The sequence below is a fragment of the Chlorocebus sabaeus genome, chromosome 3 (assembly GCF_047675955.1).
Source record: "Chlorocebus sabaeus isolate Y175 chromosome 3, mChlSab1.0.hap1, whole genome shotgun sequence".
NCBI lineage: Eukaryota > Metazoa > Chordata > Mammalia > Primates > Cercopithecidae > Chlorocebus > Chlorocebus sabaeus.
In genome coordinates, this window is record NC_132906.1 from 24360982 (window position 1) to 24386883 (window position 25902).

The 25902-nt window shown below is 37.7% G+C and overlaps 2 protein-coding genes across 10 annotated transcripts in view; both read right to left on the reverse strand.

The window, feature by feature from the left end:
* The window catches only part of ZC3H13 (zinc finger CCCH-type containing 13), a 93991-nt gene extending 92411 nt beyond the window's left edge, over positions 1–1580 (reverse strand). For 4 of the 8 annotated variants that reach the window (XM_007960341.3, XM_007960337.3, XM_037986715.2 and 1 more), the window contains exon 1: positions 1215–1534. The gene's annotated coding sequence lies outside the window, so the exon portion shown is untranslated. Of the gene's footprint in view, positions 1–1214 lie in introns of all 8 variants that reach the window. The other 4 variants (XM_007960338.3, XM_037986712.2, XM_037986714.2 and 1 more) reach the window with 3 other exon arrangements.
* Positions 1581–1659: 79 nt separating this feature from the next.
* The window catches only part of CPB2 (carboxypeptidase B2), a 52164-nt gene continuing 27921 nt past the window's right edge, over positions 1660–25902 (reverse strand). Inside the window, exons 6-11 of one of the 2 annotated variants that reach the window (XM_007960336.3) lie at positions 22321–22425; positions 15701–15811; positions 13386–13479; positions 6929–7131; positions 4546–4633; positions 1660–2572 (exon numbers count right to left, since the gene is read on the reverse strand). In XM_007960336.3, the coding sequence (XP_007958527.1) occupies positions 2388–2572; positions 4546–4633; positions 6929–7131; positions 13386–13479; positions 15701–15811; positions 22321–22425 (786 nt within the window). In that variant the 3' untranslated portion in view covers positions 1660–2387. The remainder of the gene's footprint in view (positions 2573–4545; positions 4634–6928; positions 7132–13385; positions 13480–15700; positions 15812–22320; positions 22426–25902) is intronic. The other variant, XM_037986718.2, reaches the window with a different exon arrangement.

Below are 25902 nucleotides of genomic sequence, written 5' to 3' on the forward strand. Positions count from 1 at the left end.
GGATTTTAGTATGTTGAATTCATATGACAAATATGAAAATCATATAAGCTTGCAAATCTCAAAATATGCAATGTTCATTTAGAATGACCAGTAATCAGGAAGCCAGTAAGAGGCATACATTTGATAAAACTGAATCCTACCAGATGCACATAGTGAAAGCCTTAGTTTCACAGTGCAACTATTTTTAAAGCCACAAATTGTTACAAGCTTGCATCAACTTTGCCAGTCTCTAGTTGAAACTGACATCTGTTACAATCTACATAGTTCATTAAGAAAATAGAAATTATTTGAAAATCTATAGATTGTATTCACAAAACGCTCCAATATATTGCACTAAAGCCAGCAATTTCAAATGTTACAGAACTAGACCCCGCTAACTGGCACCATATACCCATAGACTGAACTGCATTAAATATTCTCCAACGGTATCGCGGACTTTGAAACCCTGAGGTGTAAAGATATTTTCCAAACTTTTTAAACTACTTTAAAAATCCAAAAATCTTAAGAGACTTCATACTTCCAAAGTAGTTCGAATTACCTGAAAGCACCATAGTATAACCAAATACCTTAAGACTACCCTTCATTAACAAGATCTCATCAATATAATTCAAGTATTACCAACTCTGTATAATTTTCAAACTACATAAATTGTGTTAGCCTATTATAGAGAGACAATGCCGCCAGACTCTCTCCTTTCATTGCACTTTCCCCCGTTTCTGACAGTTGCCAAAACTAACTACCTAAAGCATATGAAGATAAAGTAGCACTCAATTCCCAGGACCTAAATCGTTATCACTGCTGAGGAAAAAAAAAAAAAAAAAAAAAAAAGACCAATCACAAGTAAGACGTTTTGCTCTAACAGATCTGGAATGCGTATAGAGGAAGATCTAAATTTAAGCGCAGATTGCTGCACTCTTCCATCGCACACACATACGAATACCACACAAAGGTTCCCGTGCTTACATCAAATGGTAACGAAGGGCACAGCCTATTGTCTGAGTCTACCTATCCCCCTTAGACAAATGCCAGAATCATAAACAGAGCGAGAAATTATATCTGAGCACCCGGGGCTATTGCAGAGTTAAGGGTGGGATGCTCAAGGAAAGCTCAAAATCCCAGTGACTCAAGCGAAGATGGGGGTAACTGGGCCTCCACATTCCGGGTCCGCCCAATGCCTTTCCCCAGATACCCACACCAATTCACAGAACGCTTACTTCCTCCCCAAGCTCCCTTCGCAAGTGCAGTCCGGAGGCACCACCGCCGCCGCCGCTCCGAGGAGCGGGGGAGGCGACTCTCTGTCCCCGCGCCTGGACCCAGGAGGACGACGACGAGGAGAAAGCGGTGCGCGCGCGGCTCCCGGGAACCGGCCCTCGGCTAGCGAGGGGCCCCCGGGATGGCTCAGAAGCAGAACCCGCCCGCCGCCTCGCCAGGGTCAAGCGAAACTCGGTCGTAGGAAGAAAAGTAACGAAGAGATTGTAGATTAAGAAAAGGCAACAAAAACACTACCAGGCCGCTAGGAGGACCGCCTCAAAACGCCGCCGGAAGTCAGAGGTTTGCCCTGTTCCTCTACAGACCCAGGCAGCTTCCGGCCGTCAGATTAGTCGTCAGTGCGCAGACACCGCCCTCCGTGGACACGCCCTCTAGGCGTAATGTCCCAGGCAAGGAGTGAGAGTGCGGCGGGACGTGGAAATAGAATCCGTACTCTGTGAGAGATGCTGGGAGAGGAAACTGGGAGCCCGGGAGAACTAAAATTCCCAATTAAAAGTGAATTTAAGTCAGTTTTCTCTTTTTATTACATAATTCCTTGCCATAAACTGCTGTTGTAAATGCGCAAAATGCGGCGTTTGTTGTTGACAGTACTTAGAGCCATTCATTTGTTCAACAGTGTTTATTGAGCAGCTGAGCTAGAATGAGAGGCTATGTTTGTCGTTTTTGACACCCCTCCCCTTCCCGGGCCATCGCCTAATTACCGTGGAGCAAACGGAATGCGTGGTTGTATTTCTGAAAGCACAAGCAGAAATTTATTGAAAATTTGGAGCGGAAATCTTTAATGTACTTCTGACCACCCTTCCTTTTATTGAGTAGGATCCGATGATCAGCATGAAACTTGTTATTAAAGTTGCTTGAGATGGCTAGTCAGACGTCGGAAATCAAAGAAAAAGTAGGTAGCTAGACTTTTACAATTTTTTTTGAAAGGTAAAAAGACATGAGCCCTTGTCTGCCTTAATGTCAAAGTAGCACTTATCAGGTTCTCTGACAAAACCAAGGTATGGGAAAATCTTTTATCGAAACTACGGATAAAACTTAAAAATAATCTGATACAATGATTTGGTCTTGCTGGAATCAGTAAATTAAAATACGAAAGCAGAATGATAAAATCAAGGGCATTAAACATTCCTAATGACATGCCAAGCTATTTTAGAGACAGCGGCAAAAGCGTCTTTACAAGTGGGTTTGATGTAACGCTCTGGCAGCAAGAATCCGTATTTGCCCGTATCTCGAAGTTCAATTGTAAACGAATATTTGATGCCCAAATCATAGATCCAATCATCCGCACCTCCAGGAGCTAGGTCTAAAAGAAGAAGAAAGAAATTTTTGAAATATAGATTTTTCAAATTAATTAACAAACTAAGAATTGTTTGATTTAAATGTTTGTTTGGATACCTTTAGATTTTTTTTCAGTTTTTAATTAATATAAACAATTTTACAATGAGTACCCTTGTTTATACATAATTGCTTGTCTCTTTAGAATATTTTTCCCTAGAATAGATTTGCTAGTCTAAGGCTTTGCACTTTTTGCAATTACGACATGTTCCCAAATGGACATCAAAAGAACTGAATTAATTTATACCTCCACAAGCAGGGTATGAATTTGCCCGCTTCCCCTTCCCATACCATCAATAGGAATTATGAATTCTGATAATTTTATGGGTGAAAAATAATATCCAACTGTCTTTATTTTTTTTTTGATTATCAGTTAGTTGCACATTTTGTTTGGCATATTTATTGGTTATCTTTATATTTCCTATGAATTGTCCTTACTCATTTGTCTACTTGGTTCATTTTATCAATTGCTTATAAAAACAACATTAATGTTATCGGTTTTGTTTGGCATGTAGACCTTTTTTTCTCCTTTCATTCATTTCTCCTTTCATAAGGAATTTTTTCTCCTTACTGAGCTTTCAACTTAGTTTATGCAGGGTTTTCATATGAAAATATATGCTGTACCTGGAATTTACTTTGGTGAAAGGCATATTAATAATCCAATTAATTTTTTTTCTAGGTACCTTGTTAGATTTTCCAACCCCATTAATTGAATAATCTGACATTCTTTTTTTTTTTTTTTTTTTTTTTTTTGAGTGCTAAATTGAGTCCAGGATTATGGCAAAGTCTGACCCAAAATTTTAATTTATAATTTTAGCATCTATCTAGTACAGTTTGGGGAGCATCACATGAAAGCTACAATTGCCAGAAGACTTGTTGCAATTTAATGCATGTTAACTAAAATGTGTACACATTTTAGTGTTCATGCTAAATACAGTTTTAACCTTTTTTGAGATGGAGTCTTGCTCTGTCACCCAGGCTAGAGTGCAGTGGCGCAATCTCGGCTCATTGCCACCTCCGCCTCTCAGGTTCAAGTGATTCTTATGCATTAGCCAACCGATTAGCTGGCATTACAGGCGCCCGCCACCATGCCCAGATAATTTTTGTATTTTTAGTAGAGATGGGGTTTCACCATATTGGCCAGGCTGGTCTCGAACTCCTGACCTCAGGTGATCCTCCCACCTGGGCCTCTGGAAGTGCTAGTATTACAGGCGTGAGCCACCACACCTTACCTCTTTTTTTTTTTTTCTAATCATTAAAAAAAAATGGAAAAACCTGAATTTGGCCTTCAGGCTGTCATTTTCTGATGCCTGGTTACAGGTTTATTTTTCTGATCCTCTTTTCCCATCTCCCTTCAAACTTCAAAAGGGCAAAATCAGTGTGTCCTCCCACTGTGTGTAGATAGGAGTTACTCACTAAATATCTTTCAGCAAAAATTAATCAAAACTTTTTGTTAAGAGTGTCACAAGCTCTTGTATGTGTAATATATGTTAAAGACAATCAACTGTAATATGTTATGAGCTAATACTCTTGTGGGCAGGCTAACACTAAAAAACACTTGATGCAAATGGTATGCACTAGATTACTGTAGGGTACAACCTGCACAACCTTCCATGGTGGCCCTGGGGATCATACAAAAGTTTTATGAACTAGTTTCTGCTTCACTCAACTATTGTGATGCCAATTCTGTAATTCCTACTTTATTGCGATAAATATAATTACTTAAATAGCATTTTGGCTTCTTTTTAGGAACTCATTTATTAATATAGCTTTGTTTAGCATTGTCATAGCTATTATGCTTCTGTTCCTAATTATTACAATTCAGTTGTATTACATGTGACCCTATTTAATTCAGAAAAATTAAATACACAAAGAAAAACAGATCACACAGATTTCTTTAGTAGCTCAAAGTTCCCTAAGATCATAAGAAGAAATACTTACATAAGGTTTCTGAGCCACGGCCATGTGTATACCTGATATTTTTACTGGTTTTCTGAATAGCACGAACTGCTTCACTGGCTACTAGAGACTGGAAGCAATAACATGTGGAATTTCAGTTAACGTGCAGCTTTGAAACATGACAAGTAGAAGTTTCCAAAAAACAATCATACATTAATTTAATCAAAATGTACATGTAGAAAATCTAGATTCATCTAAAAGGCAAATAAATGAGAAAAACAAATTAAAAATGTGCACTTTATGGCAATCACAATTGGGTGGCTTTAAACATAAACTATTTCAATATATTGAAATTTTAATTTGCAGAAAAAAATCGTATGCCTTTTCTGGAATTCATTTATTATGGAAAATGAAGTATAACTACATTTCAAAGGCTTAGAGGTACTCCATTTCTGAACAAAATTATCACCAAACTTTAAATCCAACCTCTCTAAACACATACATACACCTAATGCATGCATGATTCACTTCTCCTTCTCACAACTTCTATTTTCTTCTTGTGTAAAATGTCTAATGACTTCCACAGATTCATCAAATCAAAAAAGATTATGCCTCTGGTATGGAGCAGGATAATAACTAAGACCCCCATTTTACTTCATTTTGTTCTAGCTTATAAAAATCTATTCTGAAGTTCTCACTTATCTGGAACTTTTCTGAAATTGGAACTAGCATCATGGTATACACTGTCACCTTCTTGAAAAACTCAGAGATTTATCAGTGGATATTATTTTATGCCATCTCTTTGTTCAAAACATAAGTTTTAATGGAACCCCATTGTCTATAGAATGAAATACAAGTTCATCTGACAGTCACACCCCTTCAGAAGCCAACCTAATCTACTTTCTGATGGTATCACCCTCCACTTTTGCATCGTCTTATGGGGAACACCCACTTGTCTGCTTGGAAGGTCCTCCCTTCCCTGTCTGCCTATAGAAATCCTCTTTCAATGCCTGTCTAAAATGTAGCTGATCTTTGACATCAACAGCACTTTATTATTCATGGGTTTTTTCCCCCTTAATAGATTGTAAATTTCTCAAGGACAGTAACTACTTTATCTCCTCGCTTATCTCAGCATTTCCCACTGAATGCATTAATGAAGCCATCCCTTGATATTCTAGTTAGAAGTGAGTTGTACTGTCTGTGCCACTTATTTAGTAGTTACTCTGTGTCGCCTTACAGTACAGCTATTTGTAACATTTGCTAGTGGTTGAGCTCCCTAACCATAACACATTCTCTTAAAAGGCAGGATTTTACCTAATGCTTCTTTAAACATCCATTGACAAGGTATTTTACACGTAATGGCTCTCAACAAATATGTGTGCTGACAGTAATGCAAAAAAAAAAAAAAAAAGCATAATTAGACTAATTCTATTTCCCAAATCATGATAAATTTCCTTTTATTTCTTCAAAGATAATATTTTAAAAGGTGCTTTCCTTAAGAGTTTTCCCTTGAGAAGAAAAAAGCTCAAGTATCAAGTATGTTTATGTTCTAAATGGGCTACTTTCAGAAAATGCAAACAATCTTATATTTGTCATCAGCAATTGCTAGCTCCTGTAATGTGACTATATTTTATTCTGTTAAGAGAGCCAGAAAAAAAAAATGTGTTACTAAGAAACAAGCTACTACCTAAAAATTAGTCCCTTCCCAAGAATGGGGCTGTTGATGTAACACTTCCACTGTCTGGAGAGCATCTGCAATGAGGATTTGTCGAAGCCTAGCTACAATCCTTCAAGAATCCTTGCATCTTTTGCCATCAACCCAAACATACAGTATCTTGGGCTAAAAAGTGCTCAGGGAGTAGTATCAAATTGTATGAGTCCTCTTTGAACTTCCTGTATTGTCCGTTATGTTCCAAAAAACAGACTCTTGCCTCAGTGCTAAAATTGGGGGTACTTTAATGGGACCAAAACCTTGAGGGTTCGGGAAGTCAGGGCATGAACAATTCCTGCTGCTAATCCCAAAACAATGAGTGTTGTGTTGAGCCTGAATCTGTGGTTCGCTGTTGCAGGAAGCTAGTGACCACAAAGCTGTCGCATGATTCCATACTCATCCTTGCTTATACGGCTTCACATACAGATCAGGTCAAGTGGAATAGTTCCTTCCTAACCTTCAAGGAATTTGTCTGACATTTTCTTAGGAAGCCCATGTGCTAGAATAAAGTGCATGTTGTTAGGGTAAGACATGTTCTTTACATTCCCTTAATGAACACTGACCCAGGGTGACTCTCAACAGGATCACACCATGATTTAAAACATCTATCCTTTGCCTTCTGGAGGACAAAAATTTTCGCAGTTTTTGATTCTTCAACTAAGTGTTATTTTATTTCCAAAACGCTGATGAGAAAAATAATTAAGTAGCACTTACCAGTTCCTCGTGGTCTTTGCTTTTGCTTCGAGTATAGGAATATGGAAACACTATATGCTGGGCGTATGAATGCATGCTGATGTATGCTTTAATGTGGTTGATATTTCTTCTCAAGAAATTAGCCACCGCCTTCGCTTCTGGTTCTGACTCAGGATAAAGTCCACAGTAGGTTTCCGAGCATGAGACACTGGATGCACCTTCCTCTGCAGTGAAATTGATAAGGTGAAATAATGAGGGGATGCACATAGTTCTGTAATTTGTGGTTTTCCAGACAACGTATTCTCCTATCTATGTTGCAACATTTTTAGATGAATGGATTAGGTAGGGCTCTGCAAAGAACATATTTCCACTAAGTGTTGTTTATGTTTCTTTTGAAGTCAGATACTTATCTGCTCACACAGCTGACCTTCTAACAGTCATTCCCAGCGCCTGTCTCCCTTGCGACCTTGAGAAAGTGGCTAAGAGAGTCTCAGAGATACCAGCCCTGTCTCCAGACTTCTGGTTATGTGAGAAAAAATAAACGCCATTTTCCTTAATCCACTGTAAATTTAGTTTTTCTGATATTTGTAGTTTTAAAGCTACCATTAATACAGCCCATAAAAGAAAAGCCTCACTTCACAACTCAGAATATGTAAGTCTGCCTCAGTGCTACTTTTAACTTGCTAAAGTGGTTTAGTAAATAAAATGGGATGATGGTATTTGTTGCCAGACCAACGTTCATTCGTTCCTTTAATAGATTATAATTTGCATCACTTCAGATGGTACCCTGCCTTCCAATACTTCTCCCCCTGTCCCTAATTCATGAGGGTGAAGCTCCAGCATGCTGCATCTGACACAAGAGATTACTCCTTCCTGCAAACAGTTGAGGGCTCAGGATTGGGTCTGACTCTTGTGCTTTGCCAATCTGAATCCCTTCAAAGATAACTTGAAATCAATACTAAGAGTCTCATCTCAGTCTAGCTGCTCTCTTGAACAGACAGTAAAAATAGTAATACTACCAGCTGACGCCTGTGGAGCACATGCTGTACGTCAGGAACTCTGCTACGATTTTTGCCACATCTCATTTAATTCTTACAGCAGTCCGATGAAGTGAATACTGTTATTTTAAGAGATGCAATCTGGATATTCTTGGTGGTAACCATTCTTCAAAATAAGAGGCTATACAGCATATTGTTAAGCACCTGATTACTGGATTCTAAATCTTGACTTTACCATTTATTAGCTATATGGCCTTGGGTAAATGTTTAAAAATCTATCTGTATCTCCATTTCCTTATCTGCAAAATGGAAAAATTACACATTAAATGCTGATTGAATGAGGATTAAATGAGTTAGTTCATACAAAGTGCTTTGCACAGTGCCTGGCATGTAGTATGCATTTCATAACTGTTGCCTCTTATCATCATCATCATCATCATGTGGACTGAGACCTGAAGGAAGCCAGTGTGCATCACAGAGATGAAAAGGGGAGAGAAAGGAGTCACTGAGCGTCTCTAGGGCTCCAGGCCCAGTTCCCTTCTGTTTCTGAGTCCAGCTGCATCCCTGCCTCAGGGTTCCATGGGCTACTTACTATCCTTACAGAGCCTGCTTTTCTTATTTAAGTTCATTCTGCTTTCTTCCTGTTATTAGACAAGCACAACATTAATGTTTGTTAAAAAATTGTTTCCCTGAGAGGAAATGTGCTGAACATCTTAGGTCTTCCGAAGTATTTCATTTTTAACCAATAAGGTGATTGGATAAACCGTTTTTCATAGTTTGGTCACCTTTGAATATTCCTGCCCTTTTATGTGGTATATAATTCTAGAGAATAGAGATTATATATTGGGTATGGAGGTCGGGGAAGACATAACCATTGGATAGAGAGGTGGTGCCCTAATATGAATCCTCAGACCAAGGTTGTTTAATAGAAATATAATGCAAGTCACATATTTACTTTAAATTTTCCAGTTACTACTTTAAGAATAATAAAAAGAAGGCCAGGCACGGTGGCTTATGCCTATAATCCCAGCACTTTGGGAGGCTGAGGCGGGCAGATCACTTGAGATCAGGAGTTTGAAAACAGCCTGGCCAACATGGTGAAGCCCTGTCTCCACCAAAAATACAAAAAAAAAAAAAAAAAAAAAAAGCCAGGCATGGTGGTGCACACCTGTAATCCCAGCTACTCGTGAGGCTGAGGCATAAAAATCACTTGAACCTGGGAGGCAGATGTTGCAGTGAGCTGAGATCGTGCCACTGCACTTCAGCCTGGACGACAGAATGAGACCCTGCCACACACACACAAAAAGAAATATGTGAGATTAATTCAATATTATAATTTATTTAACCAAATATGTACAAAGTATCATTTCAAATGTAACCAATATAAAAATTATCGTTGAAATATTTTATGTTACTTTTTTCATACTAGGTCTTCAAATTCCAGTGTGTATTTAACATTCAGTGTATGTCTCAATTCAGACAAGCTAAATTTTAAGCACTGGATAGCCACATGTGGTTAGTGGCTACTGTCCTGGACACTGAGCCTCGGATTCTCATTCTATGACTATCATTCTAGAGATTTCAAGCCGTTTAGTGGAAAGAGCCTTGAAGAGGCAGGAAACTTGAGGTTGAAACTCTTCTTTACCATTAAGCAGTCATGTTAATTTGGGCAACTACTTCATCCATCTCAGCCTCAGGGGCCTCATCTGTACCACGAAGGAATGTGGGCCACTGGATCCCTCCAAGCTCAAGCATTATTTCATCTATAGACATGGAACCAAGCACACTGTGAAATATCTATAATAGGCAAATTCATAGAGACAGAAAGTAGATAAGACATTACCAAGGGCTGGGGAGAAGGTAGGGATGAGGAGATATTGCCTACTGGTTACAATAGGCAAAAATCTCTCTTTGTGACAATTAAAAAATGTTAGGAATGGATAGTAGTAATTGTGAATGTACTTAATGCCACTGAATTGTACAATTAAAAATGGTTAAAATGGCAAATTTTATATTACATGTATTTTATCATAATAAAAAATAATTTTAAAAAACACTATAGTCTCCTAGAAAAAGAAAGGATTTTCCATTCAAGCCACTTGGAAAAACTTTGTAGTTGAACTCAGTGTTTTAGAAAATGTGTAGTTGAACTCAGTGTTTTAGAAAATGTGTAGACCAAAGGTTCTCATAATGTGCTCCCGTTATGAACTGAATTACATCCTCCAGAAATTCCTATGTTGAAGCCCTAAGCCCCAGTGTGACTGTATTTAAAGATAAGGCCTTTAAGGAGATAAGGTGAAATGAAGTCATAATCGTGGGGCTCTAATCCAATGTGACTGGTGCCCTTATAGGAATAAAGAGAGACACCAGGGAGGTTTGTGCAGAAAGACAAGGCCATGTGAGGGCACAGAGAGAAAGCAGCTGTCTACAAGCCAATGAGAAAATCCTTGGGAAGACCTCACTCTGTTGACACCTTGATTTTGGACTTCCAATCCTCAACTGTGAGAAAATAAATTTCTGTTGTTTAAGCCACCCAACCTATGGTGTTTGGTTGTAGCAGCCTGAGAAGACAAAAACACCCCTACAACCTACCCTCCACTCTCCTCTCCAATACACACACACAAAATTGTAATACAGAGGAGCATAAAATGAGTAAATAGGTTTGATATGTCACTTCCTGTTAATAAGTGAGGTGTTTTCTAGATCCTTTGTATAAAGAATCATAGGGGCACATTCTAGTTGTGGGGATGAGAAAGATAAGATTAAATTCTTTTTTCTCACTGTCTTGCTTACATAATACAGAATACATACTTGAACAGTTGATAATAAAAGGAGTTCCTTACAATTATTTTTTATTTTTGGGTTTTTTAAAATTAAAAACCCATATGCTTGCTGCTTCTGTTTCTGTTTTTCACTCTTGTGATACTTAACAATATAGCACCATGCCTAAGAGGGGACTGAGACATTTCTTGATGACAATAACAGAATATATTTTGACTACTTGGCTATCCAAATTAAATAACACTGACTTCACCAAGAAAAGTATTAGGTAAAATCAAGCACCAAAAGAGTTCAAAGATAAATAAAAAGTTCCAAAAAGGAACTGATAACCTGGGTTTATATCCCAACTCTGCCACATACTTGCACATACTTGCTACGTGCCCTTGAGAAAGGGACTTAACTGTTTTCAGCCTGGGTTTCTCCATCTATGATTCGTAGATAATGAAATCTGGGAGATGAACTATGTCAATGGCTCAGCGCTGAGTAACTGTCAGCTCTATTTACTTAGATTCTTTTTACATCGCTGCTGTTCCTGGGAGCCCCTGGCCCATTATTAGTGCCACTGCAACTTTGGGCCTCTGGGGACACGAGTGGTTTCTTAGGGAGAAACCACTAAATGATTCCCTGGAACTTAAGTCAGGATGAACTACTTCTTCCTCTGAGTTCCTACCAAATCTGTAGCTCTTAGAGCAACTAAATTCATTCATGGACTCATTTAGTTAATATTGTATGAGGACCCTCCTTGTGCCAGGCACTGCACTAGGTAATGGGTATTGGTTTCTGTCTGCATGGAGTTTCAGACCTAGACAGGGAAAAAAATAAGGAAATAAGGTAAGTACTTTGTTGTGAGGTTTAGTTTTCTTTTGTTTTGGCAATCAGCTTTTTGGGGCTGAGTGTTGTGAGGTTTTAAAAGGTATTCTGGGGTTTTGATAAAATGTTTAAAATCATGAAATTTTACATTTTTTAAAGGAAATAGGCAAAATTATGTGCATAGAATTGTATAGGGTCCAGGTCTGGAAGAGGATGTTTCTGTGGATACAGTAGCTTCTCTCTCTTATGGGCTCCATAGAGCCCAAAAATACAGATGTTGCATACTCCTTGTTAGGTTAGTTTACTTTCATAGCTGTTTCTGAAATGTAGTACTATGAAAAATAATGTTGAGTGGGTGGGAAGAAAGAGTGAAGTAACACCTACCCCCCTAAAAGCAAACTTCTTTGTTTTCAGGTTCAGGGAGTACATGTGCAGGTTTGTTCCATAGATATATTGTGTGATGCTGAGGTTTGGGATTATATTGAACCCATCATCAAATAGTGAACACAGTACCACGTAGGTATTTTTTCATCCCTTTCCCCCTCTCTCCTTCCCTGCTCCTTTTTTGAGTCCCCAGTGTCTATTGTTCCCATCTTTATATGTGTGTATACCCAGTGTTTAGCTTTTACTTATAAGTGAGACGATACGGTATTTGATTTTCTGTTTCTGTGTTAATTTACTTAGGACAATGGCTTCCAGCTGCATCCATGTTGCTGTAAAGGACATAATTTTGTTCTTTTTTATGACTGTGTAGTATTCCATGGTATGTATGTACCACATTTTCTTTATCCAATCTGCCATTGACAGGTACCTAGATTGATTCCATGTCTTTGCTATTGTGAATAGTGCTGCAATGAACATCCAATTGCATGTGTCTTTCGGGTAGATCAATTCATTTTCCTTTGAGTATATACCCAGTGATGAGATTGCGGAGTCGAACAGTAATTCTACTTTTAGTTCTTTGAAAAATCTTCAAACTCCTGAAAGCAGACTGTTCTTAAATGCATAACTCAACATCACCTAATGCCTTAACTCAAATTAAGAAATAATAAATTCCCACTGTACTTCTTTTTATACTATTTTTAATATTATTATTTTTAAATTTTCTTTATATTATTTATTAACGAAATTAAGAAAGTGAATAGTGAAAAAAATGTCTTCAAACACTATAGAAGTAAACATTTACTTGTGCAATTGAAAAATGAGGGGTCCAGGCCAGGCACAGTGACTCACTCCTGTGAACCACTTTGGGAGGCCGAGGTGGGCGGATCACTTAAGGCCAGGAGTTTGAGACCAGCCTGGCCAACATGGTGAAATCCCATCTGTACTAAAAAAAGATACAAAAATTAGCCAGGCATGGTGGCATATGCCTGTAGTCCCAGCTACTCGGGAGGCTGAGGCAGGAGAATCCTTGAACCTAGGAGGCGGAGGCTGCAGTAAGCCAAGATTGTGCCACTGCACTCCAGCCTGGTCAACAGAGCAAGACTGTCTCAAAAAAAAAAAAGAAAAAAGAGAGGTCCTCCCCCAATCTCAGGTCTTTGATATTCTAATGACGAATGTTTTTGTTTATTAAAATAGGATCTTTAACTGTCACTTCTTTATTATTCCAGGATAATAGATTTTAGAATTTTGAAGCTAGAAGGAATCTTAAAGAACTGATTCAACTTTCTTATTTTAAAGATAGGAAAACAGGAGAGAAGAGAGGCCAAAGTGATTTTCTGACTCTGGTCAACATTGGTAGCATTACATTTACCTAAGCGTTTATCATTTAAATTATTCCCTGATTCAGACAGGCTAGCTCTGTATTTAATTTGAATTCATGGGCCTTTCTCTGTGACAATCACCCTTTCAGTGAAGAGATATTGCAAGAAATAAAGCCAACAACCTACCACACCAGTGTTTGGATGCAAAGTTCCTGTTCAGGTCTGTTCCGATGCAACGATTGTTCGCATAGAAAGAACGGTTCTTTCTCCACATTCGATTCTACATAAAACAAAATACAGACAACCTGGGTGGCCACGTTCAGGGCCCAAGGAAAAACACGCATGTGAAAATCCATGAAACCAGAGTTGCCTTTCTCTCCTTCAACCCCATACCTTGCATGGCTTCATCACATTGCTGTCGTGGCCCCTATTGCTATCCGGGTTTCAATCACATCCACTCAGACTATTTTAGTTGAACCAAACAAAATGGTAACATTTGATCAATTATGACTGATAAAAATAAAGATTTCATTTCATTCCACTAGGCTGCTTATTAGCCTTCTTGTTTAGTCTTGTTTCCTTTACATTAATTTTATGCACAGGGTCATTTTGAGCTCCTTCGAAGAAAAGCAAAATAACTTTGTGTCTCAACTCAACACTGAGTCATAAGTTAAAATGCTCTCTTTAGGTTGAATTCACCACTCCTCTTTCAAAGCTAGAAAAGGTGGAGATGTGAAGACACCTCTAATCTGATGACTTCTTCGATTGTACTGATTTGACTCTGGTTTTTAAATATAAAGCAAATTCCCTATTGGGTGATTGGGGCAAACCACGAAAGTTTGGTCATGTAAAGAGTTGCACAGACTTTGTTTAAGTTCTGAGTTTGGGATGATGTAGCACCCTTTTCTCCTACTCTCACCAACCCTCTGCCAAACCTTCCAGCCTGTTACCACTCCCAAGCCTGTGGTTCAGTGGCAACAGTAGACCCTGGGGATATCAAGTTCTCAAACTGTGGGAATTAATAATAGGGTAGTGATACAAAGAACAGTTGGGAAGTTGGAAATCTAAAAGGTGACTGAATTCCACTGTGATTCAGGTTAAGGTGTAAATATACTTTATTATCAGTTTACAGATATGACCATTTATTGGACACCAAATTTGTGTTAGGCATTATGCTAGGTAATTCTCAATTACTTAGTTTGGCATTTGCCCACCTCCACCTACAAAATTTTCAGTTACAGTATTCCTCTCACCAGAGATGACTTTTTCCTCAGTCTCCTGTGCCATGTCTATCTCTTCTGCATAAATTACCTCCTATATGAAATAATTCATGTGTAATTCCATATGTTTCCAATCACGCCAACTAATCTTCTTCCTCTTAGTATTTATATGTGCTACTCAAATAGGGTTTTCTAAATTTATATATACCTAGTTATGTTTCTATGTGCCCCTCTTTAAATTAGAAAGCATAGTATTTCATATTGCTTGAGTAATTTTACATGAATCACTATGTTGATTAACCAGAAAATACAGATCGAAGAGTATGTTAAACTACAAGATGGTAATGCAGTTAGCAAATCCTGATAAGGGGAAACTCTTTTCTTTGACAAATAAATTGCAAGGAAAAACAAAAAACAACAGAAAGAGCAAAAGATGGAATGGGAGACCGTGGATTAAAATAGAATTAAAAGACCTATAAACCAATCATAATGTAAGAGCCTTATTTGGATCCAGAATCAAAGAAACGTACTTTTTAAAAAGTTATGAGGCCGGGTGAGGTGGCTCACACCTGTAATCCTAGCACTTTGGGAGGCCAAGGCAGGCGGATCACAAGGTCAGGAGTTTGAGGCCAGTCTGGCCAATATGGTGAAACCCCGTCTCTACTAAAAATACAAAAAAAAAAAGCCGGGTGTGGTGGCAGGCACCTGTAGTCCCAGCTACTCGGGAGGTTGAGGCAGAAAAATCTCTTGAACACAGGAGGTGGAGGTTGCAGTGAGCCGAGATCGTGCCACTGCACTCCAGCCTGGGCAACAGAGCGAGACGCCATCTCAAAAAGAAAAAAAAGTTATGATACGATTGAAAATACTGGCAATATTTTATGGTATTCAGAAATGGTTAGTTTATAAGGTATAATTATACTGTAATTATTTTTTCCAGAGTTCTTTTTTTTAGAAATGCATACTGAAATATTTATTGATGAAGTGATATGATACCTAGGATTTACTTCAAAATAAAATGAGTAAGGTAGAAGTGGGTAGAGAGAATTCAGATGAAACAAGACTGGCCATGAGTTAATTATTGTTGAAGCTCTGTGTTGGGTAGATAGAAGTTTACTACACAATTATGTGCACTTATATATATTTGACATTTTCCACAATAAAAGTTAAAAAATGTAATAATAAAGCCATTGTGCTTAGATCCAGACTCCTCTGAATAATTCCACCTGTATATCCTATATCTCCAAGGAGAGCATGATTTGTCTTCTTTGCCTTTTCTCCTACCTTTTTCCATGAGTAGTCATAACCATCCACATTAACCACTGGCATAACATAGAAATCCAAATGCCTCAGAAGATTGGTATATTCCCCTGTTATCCCATAGTATTCAGTTATCTGCAAAGTAAACGAAGAATATTTAATTAGATCTGGTTTGAGTTCTTCTAAACTTAGTGTGTGTATGTGTGTGTGTGTTTTTCAATTTGTCATTTGGCATGTTCAGATTTGCAGATTTAACTTCCAGAAAGAGTGCTAATTCCTCAAAAGAACTGAACTTAGGGTACTCTGCTACAAAGTGGTGATAAATGCCTTACACATGCTACAGTCTTCCTAATTAATGAAGGCAGAAAATCAAACCATAAACTTCCTAAATTTTCCTTAAGAAATAATATTAACTCTTTATTGAAGCCATAGAGCCCACTACGAAGATTTAAGGAAACAAAAACGTAGATTTAGTGTAGCTCCTTTTTCCGTAATTCATGTTCATCAGAGCTTAAACTACCTACCATATTTTAGCCCCAGATGTGATTACCTGATATTTGCTACATTGTCCTTAGAACTTGTGGAGCTCAAGTTTTGCTAGAATTGAATGTGTTTCCCAAGCATTTGATCATCTAGCTTTAGAATTGGGGTAGCTTCTCCTAGGTACTGGCTATGAATTCCTGACAGACATCATCTCAAACTTGTTCCTCTCTACTTTAGAGTCATCCAGCTTAGCAGCACATATTACAATGTGATCCAATGGCATCCAAATTTGGTGGCTGAGAAATTTACCCCAAAATGCCAAAATGTACAGGCAGGAGAACTATAAAGACAAATTTTAGCTGGTCAAATCATTTAATCTAGGACAAAGCTTTTGGTTTAAATCTTAATTTGTGGCAACATTACTGTATTTTAATTTAATTCACAATTAATTACATTAAATATTTAATTTGGCTTACAATTCAATAAATATTTAAGTTGCCTTAAAGTATACTCATGGCATTGTTAAGAAATGTCTTTTTTATTATTGACAAAATAAAAACAAGCCTTTTATAAACTTTACTATTTTCCCTTTAAATGTTTAAAATATTATATTCATATTTCCCTAGAACAATCACAAGAGTCACATTAAAGTTCTTTGCCATGAAGAAATACTTATGAAATCAGAGAGAAAGAAAAGAAAAATGTTATTTTAAAATCTACTGTAGGTCAGAAATAAAAGGTTAATGAAAAGGAAGCAAAATTTGTAGAATGAAGGAAGCCATGTTTTGTTTTGTTTGTTTGTTTGTTTGTTTGTTTATTATACTTTAAGTTCTGGGATACATGTGCAGAACGTGCAGGTTTGTTACACAGGTATACATGTGCCATGGTGGTTTGCTGCACCCATCAACTTGTCATCTACATTAGGTATTTCTCCTAATGTAGCCCCCCACCCCTAACCCCCCAGCCCCCGACCCCCGACAGGCCCCGGTGTGTGATGTTCCCCTCCCTGTGTCCATGTGTTCTCATTGTCCAACTCCCACTTATGAGTGAGAACATGCGGTGTTTGGTTTTCTGCTCTTGTGTTAATTTGCTGAGAATGATGGTTTCCAGGGAAGCCATGTTTTAAATAGTTGAGCAACCAGTTAAATATATTTTTATGCTACAAATTTATAAATTTATGTTAGCATCACTTTTCAGTAATCATATAGCATTCATTATTAGAAAAATATTAGGAGAGCCTGTTCCTTTCAAAATAATAAAGCATTTCTCATTTTCATTTCTACAACATGGCCTGAACTTTTAATAGATGCAGCATGATGAGTTTCTTTTTATGCTTCACTTTTTAAATTTCCTTCCTACCTTTACCTCTGTCTGGTTGGATGGGAATCTTTCCACAAAAAGTTATGCTCTGAGAGATGACCAATGTTAGGCCCAGAACAATGTCACCTATTTCTTTATCTAATAGGTAGGACTCCAGACAGAAGGAGTGAGTGAGGGCTGAGATACAGTCTGTGCTGTGTGCCAAGCCACACCTTCAAGTGTGGCTATAGCTACAATCCCGAAGGAAGGGGTGCCCATTTTTTCTTTAACCGCTTATTGAGATATAATTTACATTTCAGAAATTCACCATTTTACAGTGTGAAATTCAGTGGTTTTTGGTGTATTCATAGAGTTGTGCAACCATCACTGGTATCTGATTTTTGGACCATTTCATCATTAAAAAATCCCCATGCCTATGCCCATTATAACTCACTCCCCTTTCCCTCCTGCCACTTCCCCATGCCTCTGACAATCACTAACGAACTTTCTGTCTCTGTGGACTTGCCCATTCTGGACATTTCATAGAAATGGAATAATATATGTGGCATTTTGTGTCTGGTTTCTTTTACTTAGCATAGTATTTTCAAGATTCATCTATGTTGCAGCATGAATCAGTACTTCATTCCTTTTTATTGCTGATTGACATTTCATTGCATGAATATACTGCATTTTGTTTTTCTGCTCATAAGTTGATGAAATTTGAGTTGTTTCCACTTTTTGACTATTATGAATAATATTGCTATAATCATTTGTAAACATATAGGTGTATAGTTGTCTTGGGTATACATCTAGGAGTGGAACTGTGGTAACTCTATACTTAATCTTTTGAGGAACTTCCACATTGTTTTTCAAAGTGGCTGAAGAAATTTTGCCTGACAATAAATAAATATTTGTTGAAGGTACGATTTACCAACATGGCAAGTAACATAATTGAAATCCTGTCCTACTAGAGATGGTCTGCAATATACAGTGATTTCACTTATGATTTTTTTGACTTTACAATAGCACAAAAGCAATGCATATTTGGTAGAAACCATACTTTGAGTACCCATGACACCATTCCATTTTTCCGATTTAGTGCAGTATTTAATACATGATATGGGATATTCATTTATATCCCATATCCCAAATTTATTATAAATTAGGTTTTGTGTTAGATGACTTTGCCCTACTGTAGGCTAACGTAAGTGTTCTGAGCACATTTAAGGAAGGTTAGGCTATGATATTCGGTATTTGGTAGATTAAGTATGTTAAATGCATTTTTTACTGAAAATATTTTCAGTTGTGATTGTTTATTGGGTTTATTGAGACATAACCCCACCATAAATTGAGAAGCCTCTGTATAAAAGCAAAACAAGATGAGAATAGAGGAGAATGGAGAAGAGTATGAGACTGAGTGAGTGATGAGAGGGTGGGATTGATTCCCATCAGCTGGCCTGTGGTCAATGATCACTCAACTCTTCCTCTCACTTTGCCTGGGGTGCACTCAAGCTTTGCCTTTAATGTGGCCCTAAACAACAACAACAACAACAATTTCTACCTAGTAATTAACCAATGACCATTTGACAGATAATAAATTAGTACATAAAGACACATAGGTCTGTTAATGGGGTTGCTAAAAAAATATATATATATATATAAAAAAGACACACGAAGGGAAAATTTTAAAACAAAATGTTACCATTACAAATATATCAGAGAGCTATCTGTCTCAGTTTTTACTCCAATCTCTATATATGTATGTATAGTTTGAACCATAGCCAATAACAATAAAGTATTGATCCCAACAGTAGGTACTGTTTAGATACTCTCTGGAACCCAAAATTGTATGTCAGCCTAAACCTGCAACATTAATTTAAATTTCAAATTCCACAAGGGGATATTGAGCACCAGTGACGTTGACCAAACAATATACCAGGTTATGGGAACAAAAAAATGACTTTAGAGCTGGTCTCTGCCTTCAAAAAGCTAATAGAAGCGATACGTGGGAAAAGCAGCAATTTAATGCTATTGATATAAGTATGATAATAAACAATGGCAAGATGTACAAGGTGGCTCAGGAAAAGGATGGTTAATTCTGTGGAGTGTTTGGGGTTGGAACTCCTGAAGAGCAGGTCAGGGGGCAAGAAATTGAGGGTTGGGGTGAATTTGTGATGGGACTAATTAGTTAGTGAAGAAAGTATTCCTGGAAAGGGACTGATAAATTAAAAGGACGTAGATCTATGTAGGAACTACAAATCTACTAAAGTTGGGGGGGGGGGGAAGCAATCATAGTAGGGGTGAGAAATGAGAGAAGACAGGAAATTAAGAAGTTATATTGCTAGATGGCTTCTTCTAACCTTCCTTGTTGCTGTCCATGGCCATATTCTGGCTCTAAGGAACAGCAAAACATTACTTCTGAGATCCAGAGGATGGCTACAGGAGAAATTTGCTAAAGAGGAGTTGAGATGAGATTTAGTAGAAGAGAGAACAAGGAACTGTGAAGATACGTTGTTAGGTGACTCTCACATATGGACTTTGGATTCACTCAGAATGATGGCAAGAGTTGGAGGAGAAAAAAGAATCATGAACCAGGTACCAGGAAATTATCTGAAGGTCAATGCATGATAGCAATAAAATAAGAGTACAGCCAGATTATTTAAGTTTCTGAGAAGAGAAGAATCATTGGTAGTGTCAAGACAGGAGAATGCTGATCCACTCCACCAGGCCTCTCAGCACATGGTGATGTGAAAGAAAGAGCAGCCCCTCTACTTGAAGGAGCCACCAGGGAGCAGTGTCCTTAGGTTATGTGTCACCTGTGGTGAGGAGGGACAGAGAGAATTCTGTGAAGGCCTGAGGTTGTAGAGCTCTAACTTTGTGTGCAATTAGACGAGAGTTTTCTAGGGCAGAAGTTTGGCAGGAGGTCAGCAGTGAGAAAAGCCATTTGGCACAAAAAGTACTTGGCAAGTTGTGATGGTTAACATATATTCACTAGGTCCTACGATGTGCCAGCCCCTGTGCTGGATTTTGGCTTGGTGATGCAGCCATGCAGAAATTGGTCTCAGCTCTGCCTTTGCAAAAAGAGAAGGATCTAAATTTGCCTCCTGAGAGTATGTGAATGAGAAGCTTAGAAAGAAATGACTGGCCTCAAGCTTCCCAAAGGGTAGTGTAGTGGATTTCTGCTGAAACTAGACTATAAGATTTTTGAAATCCTTATTGAGTTGCAGAAAAGAGTGAGAGACTTAAAAGCTAAGATTTTAATTTGCCTTTGGGTGCTTTAGTTTTTTAATATAAAACCTACCTTCACAATTGTTGAAAGGTAAATATTTTATTTTACTTTCCCTCCTCCAGTGCTTTGAAGCACTAAGAGAGTCAGATGATCTGAATTAGTTTTGGGCAGGCGAGAATGGAGTTTAAATGTCCATTTTGAAAGACCTTATTGATTATGTTTCTTTGGGCTACACAAATCAGGTTCACATTGTTGGAGCAAAATACTCAGCTATAAGATCCTTGGCTATATTTTGTTCATCCTTGTATTTCCAGATCTGAAACATCATAGGCAATTTATAAATATTTGTGGGTTAAGTAATTTAATATTACAAAGATTCAGCAAGTGGCTTGGGTAGAGGGTAGGATATCTAATAGGAGGGCAGAGGTGTCAGGATGACAAGGGCAGTAATTAGGGACAACCTCACCAATATAAATTAGAGCCAATATGAATGGAGGTTTCTTCTTGGCCCTTCTCATGTTCAGTGATGGAATGGAAAATAAATGTTCTTACTCTCCTGCTTTGTACCCTTCTCTCTTTATTAACTGCTGTTCCCTTCACTACCTAAAATAACTAAACTACTAAACTTGGGGAAGGTTCCATATCATGATGTGACTGGGATATGTTAAGGGTCTGATCAGTTGGAATCATCCTCTTTTGGCCAAGATAGTACCAATGGTGTTTGGGAATTTCCAATGGACTCAGGGAGATTGCAGCTCCCATCCATGGGGGATGGAGGATGGAAGATTCACAGTGAATGAAGGCAAATAGAGATGTTGCATTTGTCAAGGTCCAGCAAAGGCAGAAACAGTTTTATCTTGATGTACTTAATAAGTGCCAATATCTTAATTTCCTAACTGATCTATTCTGTTACTGTGTATCTGTGAATGCAAAGACTACAAAAATCATTATCAGAAAGACACATATTTTGAGTCATTTTTCCAGTGGCAATGATTCTTTGTAGAAATCATTGTAGAGAACATATATGCCCATTTTATAGGATTTGAAGCATAATTTTTAGTGTTTTCATTTATCAGGGAGGTTAATAGTCATTATATCTTTTACCTTTCCAACATACAATTTGTCTTATATATGGCTTTTTTGATGCAAAACCCTTCTTCAGGGACAAAATTCCCTATTATGACATATGAGAAAACATACTCTGTTTCACCTCTGTAATGTTGTGCTTATGTTCAATTTCCAAGGGTAAAAGTGGCAAGAGATGTCTGGATAATTAAAACCAAAGAGAAATAAATTAATTGGGCCCCAACTTAGATAATTCCTTCAGTCCTTTCCTCTACTTAGTCAACATATTATAATCAATATACTATTTCTTAATCATTTTTCACTGTTTAGCTCCAGGCAGAAATGTAAAAAGACCAACAATATTTTGGGTGATTTAAATGCTTGAAGTCATGTTCTTCAACTCATTAATGCATAAAAGTCACCTGGGAAACTTGTGAAAATTGTAGATTCCCAAGCTTCATGATGTGACCTAGGAAAATGCATTTTAATAAACAGCCCAGTTGAGTCTGACACAGGTGATCTTGGGCACCATATTGAGAAATGTGGTTAAGAGAATGTGAACACTTACATGGCCTATGAACCACAAGCAGAAAGCAGGGGAGATCCATTCTCTGGCATGGATTCCACAGTCAATCCACATGGCATTTTTGGCTGTTTGTTCTTTTCCAGAAACCTGCTCAAAGAAACCCCAAAAGTAGCAAAAACAATAACAATAAGCTTCAGGATAATAACTTTCATTTATATAGTGCTTATATTTAATAGTTTCAGCAAATCTCTGAGATATGAATTGTTCTGCACTTCTTTGAAAATTCTCAAGGGAAATTTAAACACTGGTAAGATTAAGTGACACTAGTTAAGGTAGCAAAGCTGGTGTGAACTGAAACTGAAGTTTGAAGCCAGGACTCTGATTTAAAACCTTTTATCCTCCCACAATTATGCAGTCATGTCAGAGCTGCATGTGGAAGTTTAGAAGAGGAGACCAGAGAACTAATGATTTGGGCTGTATCTTCATGCTTCATTTAGAGGTAAATGGGTGTGAGTTGGATGGCAATCTTCCCTGGGAGGTGTAGAGACACACCAGGAGCAGAAACTCCCTCAAGATTTTCCTCTGAGTGTTTTGTTTTGTTTTGTTTTGTTTTGCTTTGGTGTGGATTATTTCTTTATTTCATACAAAAAGAAGCATACATCTAACTTCTCATGAACTGATTACAAGCAAATACATCTAGGGACAGAGACTTTGTTCCCAGTATGATGGACAAATACAAGCTGCTAACTCTGGAATAAGAATTGTCAACCTTTTCTCAATGATAGCCTTAATTATCAAGAACACCTCCAAAATTAATCATACTGTATTTGCCTTTAAAAGTGAGCTACAACACAATTTAGGGTATAGAGCAGTGGTCCCCAACTTTTTTGGCACCAGGGACCAGTTTCATGAAAGACAGTTTTTCCATGGATGGGGCAGAGGTGGGGTGGAATCAGGGGTTGGGATGGTTTGGGGATAAAACTGTTCCACCTCAGATCATCAGGCCTTAGATTCTCATAAGGAGCGTGCAACCTCGATCCTTTGCATGCACCGTTCACAACAGGGTTTGTGCTCCTATGAGAATCTAATGCTGCTGCTGATCTGACAGGAGGCATTGCTCAGGCAGTAATGCTGGCTCACTGGCTATTCATCTCCAGTTGTGTGGCCTCATTCCTAACAGGCCATGGACTGGTACCTGTCTGCAGCCCAGGGGTTGAGGACCACTGGTATAGAGGGAAGGGAGAAGAGTGTTGTAAAATCAAACAAATATGTAGACTTGCAATTCCAAAACAAGAAAAAGAAAGAGTTAGATGTTTAGATTGTCATTTGAACCACTCCAGGAGGTTTTTTCCTAACTTGGAGCTAGCAATATTTAACAAGATAGTAAATAAGAAATCCCAAGGGCATTGGCCACTAATCGTCAAATTGTATAGTCAAAGAGAACTACCTAGCTTATTCTACTCAATGTAAAGAAAATCTTAAGTTGTCTACTTGACCTTTCTAAGTCCTGGGCCAATTTTCTTGGCACTGGTTCTGGCACCGAAAAGTTGGCAAAATCCCAGAGACTCACATTATATGCACATCCTTGATCAAGTAAGAGTAGGACCAAACCATCCAGAATGCATGATTTTTCAACGTGTACAGGTTCCAGATAAGCATGTTCCAAGGACTACACACAGCACGGCTGAAAGCAAATGTCATGGGTGGATATGCCATGATACATGGATCCAGTCTGATTGACCAACTCAATGACCAAGGGGATCCAACATTTCGTATATCTGCCTTGAGTCTGCATTGCAAGTACTTGTAAACAACAGATTAAAACTGAGAAGTCCTAACCCAAAGTCTTATCTTTGAATAACTGGAAGCTCACCTATCACAATTTAGATAATGTTGGGATACTGTGCATAAATTATATGTTACTAAATTAAATGTACATTTTTAGTGACTACATTATTTTCCAGAGCTTTTTAAAAAGAACTTTAAGAGAAAGAGGTAGAAAACAGAACCATAGAGTTGTTTCCTAGTTCTGAAAACAATTGGCTGTGGCTATGTTCACTGACCTTTACTAAGGTCAATTTATTCAAGAGAGATGACATCCAATCCAAGATAGGTTAATCAACTTCTCTTCCATAACATTTTACAACTGAAAATATATAACCAAATGGGTGGCAATTGGAGTAGAAACCATCATAATAACCCTACTGCAAAGGACTTCAGCCTTTTCCTGCTGTTCGTCCCTTGCTGGGATTTGTTGTCCTGCTCTTACTTTAGTTTCAAAAGTTGTACCAGGAAGTACTAACCAGAGCAAACAGGTAAGAGAAAGAAATAAAAGGCATCTAAATGGGAAGGGAAAAATCAAATTATCCTTGGTTGTAGATGACACAATCTTATATTTAGAAAAACCTAGCCTCCACCAAAAAACTAAATTGCAGTTTATAAAATCAACACACAAAATCAGTAGCATTTGTATATAAAAATAGCAGACAACCTAAAAGAAAAATCAAGAAAGAAATACCATTTACAATGACCAAAAAAAAAAAAAAGACCTGTAATAAATCTAACCAAAGAAGTGAAAGACCTACAATTAAGATCATAGAACACTGATGAAAGAAACTGAAGAGAATACACAAAAAAATGAAAAGATACCTCATGCTCACGGGCTTCAGAATTAATATTGTTAAAATGTCCATACTACCCAATGGAGCCTGCAGATTCAATGCAATCCCTGTCGACACCAATACACTCTTCATAGAAAGAGAAAAAAAATCTAAAATTCATATGGAGCCACAAGAGATCTTGAAAATCCAAAGTAATGCTGAACAGAAAGAGCAAAGCTGGAGTACTAAAACAGCATGGTACTGGCATAAAAACAGACACATGGACCAATGGATTACAATAGAGAACCCAGAAATAAATCCACAGATTTACAGTCAACTCATTTTCAACAAAGCCACCAAGAACATACATTGGGAAAAGGACAATATTGTCAATAAATGGTATTGGGAAAAATTTTATTCATAAAATTGAAACTAAATCCCTGTCTCTCACTATATATATAAAATCAACTAAAAACAGATTGGACGTAAATGTAAGAGCTGAAACTATAAAACTACTAGAAGAAAACATTGGGAAAACAATTCAGGACTTTGGTCTCAGCAAAGATTTTTTTGGGGTAAGATCTCAAAAGCACAGTCAACAGAAGCAAAAATAGATAAAGGGGATTACATCAAACTGAAAACTTGCTTCTACACAGCAAAGGAAATAACAGAGTGAAAAGAAAAAAATGGGAGAAAATATGTGCAAGCTATTTAATAACCAGAATATATAAGGAACTCAAATAATTCAAAAGGAAAACATAAATAATCCAATTTTTAAAATGAGAAAGGAATCTGAACAGACATTTCTCGAAAGAAGACACACAAATGGCCAACAGGTATATGAAAAAATCCTCAACATCACTAATCATCAGAGAAATGTGAATTAAAACCACAGTGCAGTATGATCTCATCCCAGTTAAAATGGCTTTAATCCAAAAGACAGACAATTACAAATGCTGGAGAGGATGTGGAGAAAGGGGAACCCTTGTACACTGTTGGTGGGAATGTAAATTAGTACAGCCAC